Source organism: Brassica oleracea, chromosome C2, assembly GCF_000695525.1.
Source record: "Brassica oleracea var. oleracea cultivar TO1000 chromosome C2, BOL, whole genome shotgun sequence".
Taxonomy (NCBI): Eukaryota; Viridiplantae; Streptophyta; class Magnoliopsida; order Brassicales; family Brassicaceae; genus Brassica; species Brassica oleracea.
Window position 1 is genome coordinate 48,283,821 of NC_027749.1, and position 2,360 is coordinate 48,286,180.

At 44.0% G+C, this 2,360-nt stretch overlaps 1 protein-coding gene across 1 annotated transcript; it reads left to right on the forward strand.

The window, feature by feature from the left end:
- The first annotated feature begins 399 nt into the window (after positions 1 to 399).
- Positions 400 to 1,829, forward strand: LOC106324465. The gene is made up of 3 exons (XM_013762428.1): positions 400 to 447; positions 1,070 to 1,378; positions 1,452 to 1,829. The coding sequence occupies exons 1-3, from the start codon at positions 400 to 402 to the stop codon at positions 1,827 to 1,829; spliced, it is 735 nt and encodes a 244-aa protein (XP_013617882.1).
- Positions 1,830 to 2,360: the final 531 nt, after the last annotated feature.

Here is a 2,360-nt window from a genome sequence, read left to right on the forward strand (position 1 = left end):
AAGGGATATATGAGCTCCATTGAGCATGCCCACGTCAGCATAAAAAATCAACCAATAGGGAATTAGATATTCGCCACGTCTGACACTCCGTGCGTGTCATTTGGGCCTCGCATTCTACAGGCCCGATAATTTTGGAATCGAAAAGTACGGGAAGCCCGTGACTCGCTGAAGTTCCCTTTCCGCCAAGAACCAACCCTAATTTATCAAAATCGATCTTCGATCCCCTTTTCTCTTCCTCTTCTCTGTTTACTACGTTTCACGAATCGATGGAGGCTTGCCGCAGAAAACCTAGCCGTCACCGACTCAACCTCCGTCTGAGAACCAGAGAACCGCGGCAGAGGAACAAAGGAGAACGAGAAGATCGCGAGATTCATAGAACTTTCTCATGGATCGTCGCCTATGGCGGACGCAACAAAGTACCTCAGCGACAACAAGGAATCTGCACGGGTATGATACACCTGAGAAGAAGTTGAAGCCGGTGCCATTATCACACGACGGTAGTCATACTGAGCCGTGGTATCTGCACGGGTTCTCAGGGAATGAAGGATCGGCCGATACGATGCATGATGTCTTGAGTAAAGTGCCGCCGTTTCGTAATACCTCGACGAATGTCAGAATCGGGAGCCCTCCTTCTGCTAGGTCATCATTTCTTCATTTACGGTTTAGCATATCTTTCTGTTCTTGATTTATGGTTTAACGTGTCTTTGTGTGTTCTTGATTTAGGGTGCTTTTGTCTTCTGATAGTGTTTTGTTCTGTCTTTTATATGATCAAATTTTTTTTTTGTGGTATGGCTGTTGACCAAGATTCAAGCACAGAGTCACCTTCACGAGAAACGCGGTTGCCACTGATTGATTCGCGCTTCGAAAGGTAAACGATAGAAACCTTACTCCAATAAATCTAGATTCACTCTTCCCATTCGCTTTCTTAGCCGCTCTTTGATTCTGTGTATATGATTGGCATTGAGCTATGTACAAATCGTATTTGTGATCGATGAACTTAGTTCTTATTGGATGTGTTTGGAAATTGAAATTGAAAGTGAGAGAGAGTTGTGATTGTGTTTGTATTCAGATGGAAAGCACAAGGTCAGAAGACCCAGATATTTATGACGACTTTAGTGAAATCTACAAGGAGTACACAGATCATCAAGTTACTGTAACCACCAAAGTCCAAGAAAAACCTAAACTTCCTGAAGATAAATGTGATGAAGAAGAAGAGCAGCAGGAGCTCCCTGACCCCAACTCCGTACCAACTGATTTCATCAGCCGAGAGGCTAAGGTTTGGGAGGCTAAGTCCAAAGCCACTGAGAGGAACTGGAAGAAGAGGAAAGAAGAGGAAATGAACTGTAAGATATGTGGAGAGTCTGGTCATTTCACACAGGTAACTATCCTCTGAAGTTACTTACTTTTTTGTAGTCTGTATACTTCGTTACTGATTGTTGTTTCTTATTTAGGGATGTCCATCGACTCTTGGTGCCAACAGAAAGTCTCAGGAGTTCCTTGAGAGGGTACCAGCTAGGGACAAGAACGTTAGAGATTTGTTTACTGAGAAAGTTGTGGAAAGGATTGAGAGCGAGACCGGCTGCAAGATCAAAATGGATGACAAGTTCATTATCGTCAGTGGGAAGGACAGATTAATCTTGAGGAAAGGTTTGGATGCTGTTCACAAGGTTAGAGAGGAAGGCGAGGCTAAAACTTCTTCTACCTCTCACAGGAGCAGATCCAGGTCGCCTAGAAGAACCTCTCTTGGTCCACCACCTCCACCGCGTGCTGCTCGAAACCCTGAACCGCAGAGACAGCAGCACCTGCCATCACATGGTTCATCAAGCTAAACATAAACTTAGCAAACAACCTATTGTCTCTTGCTGCTCTTTCTTTGAGTTGCCGTGAATGGAACTCAATGTTGATGCATACACTGCTTGCATTTCAGGAAAGTTCAAGTCCTACACAAACTAGGGAGCTGCTGAATTCGCTGAAACAAGATGAATTCATTGATATATTCGTCGATGCGGCTGATGGAGTAGTTACTCGAGATGTTGCAACCATTTACCTTACAGCCAGCAATTGGAATATAGACCAAGCCTTCTCCTGTCTCGTGGAAGAGGATAAAACAACGCCAGTTCAGGAGGATTCATAAGAATTTGAAACCGGGAGCTCTTCTAGGTAAACCACTGAATGTTGGTTTCTAGAGTATTATATCTCTTTCTCCTTTTCTTTCAGGATCACTAATATGGGTTTGATAGAGAACAGAGATCCGCCTCTTCCATCGATGGGATCATTACCTTCACAATCACAGTTTGATGATTCATATGTTTCAAGTGGCCCCACAGAGACACAAAAGTCACTTGAAGAGGGTGGTGAAG

Bases quoted from the DNA above. Each gene is read 5' to 3' on its own strand.
- LOC106324465 (XM_013762428.1), top strand. From the start codon at position 400: ATGGCGGACGCAACAAAGTACCTCAGCGACAACAAGGAATCTGCACGG. The intron at 448-1,069 runs GTATGATACACC...GTTTGTATTCAG, and splicing joins ACAACAAGGAATCTGCACGG to ATGGAAAGCACAAGGTCAGA. The intron at 1,379-1,451 runs GTAACTATCCTC...TTTCTTATTTAG, and splicing joins AGTCTGGTCATTTCACACAG to GGATGTCCATCGACTCTTGG.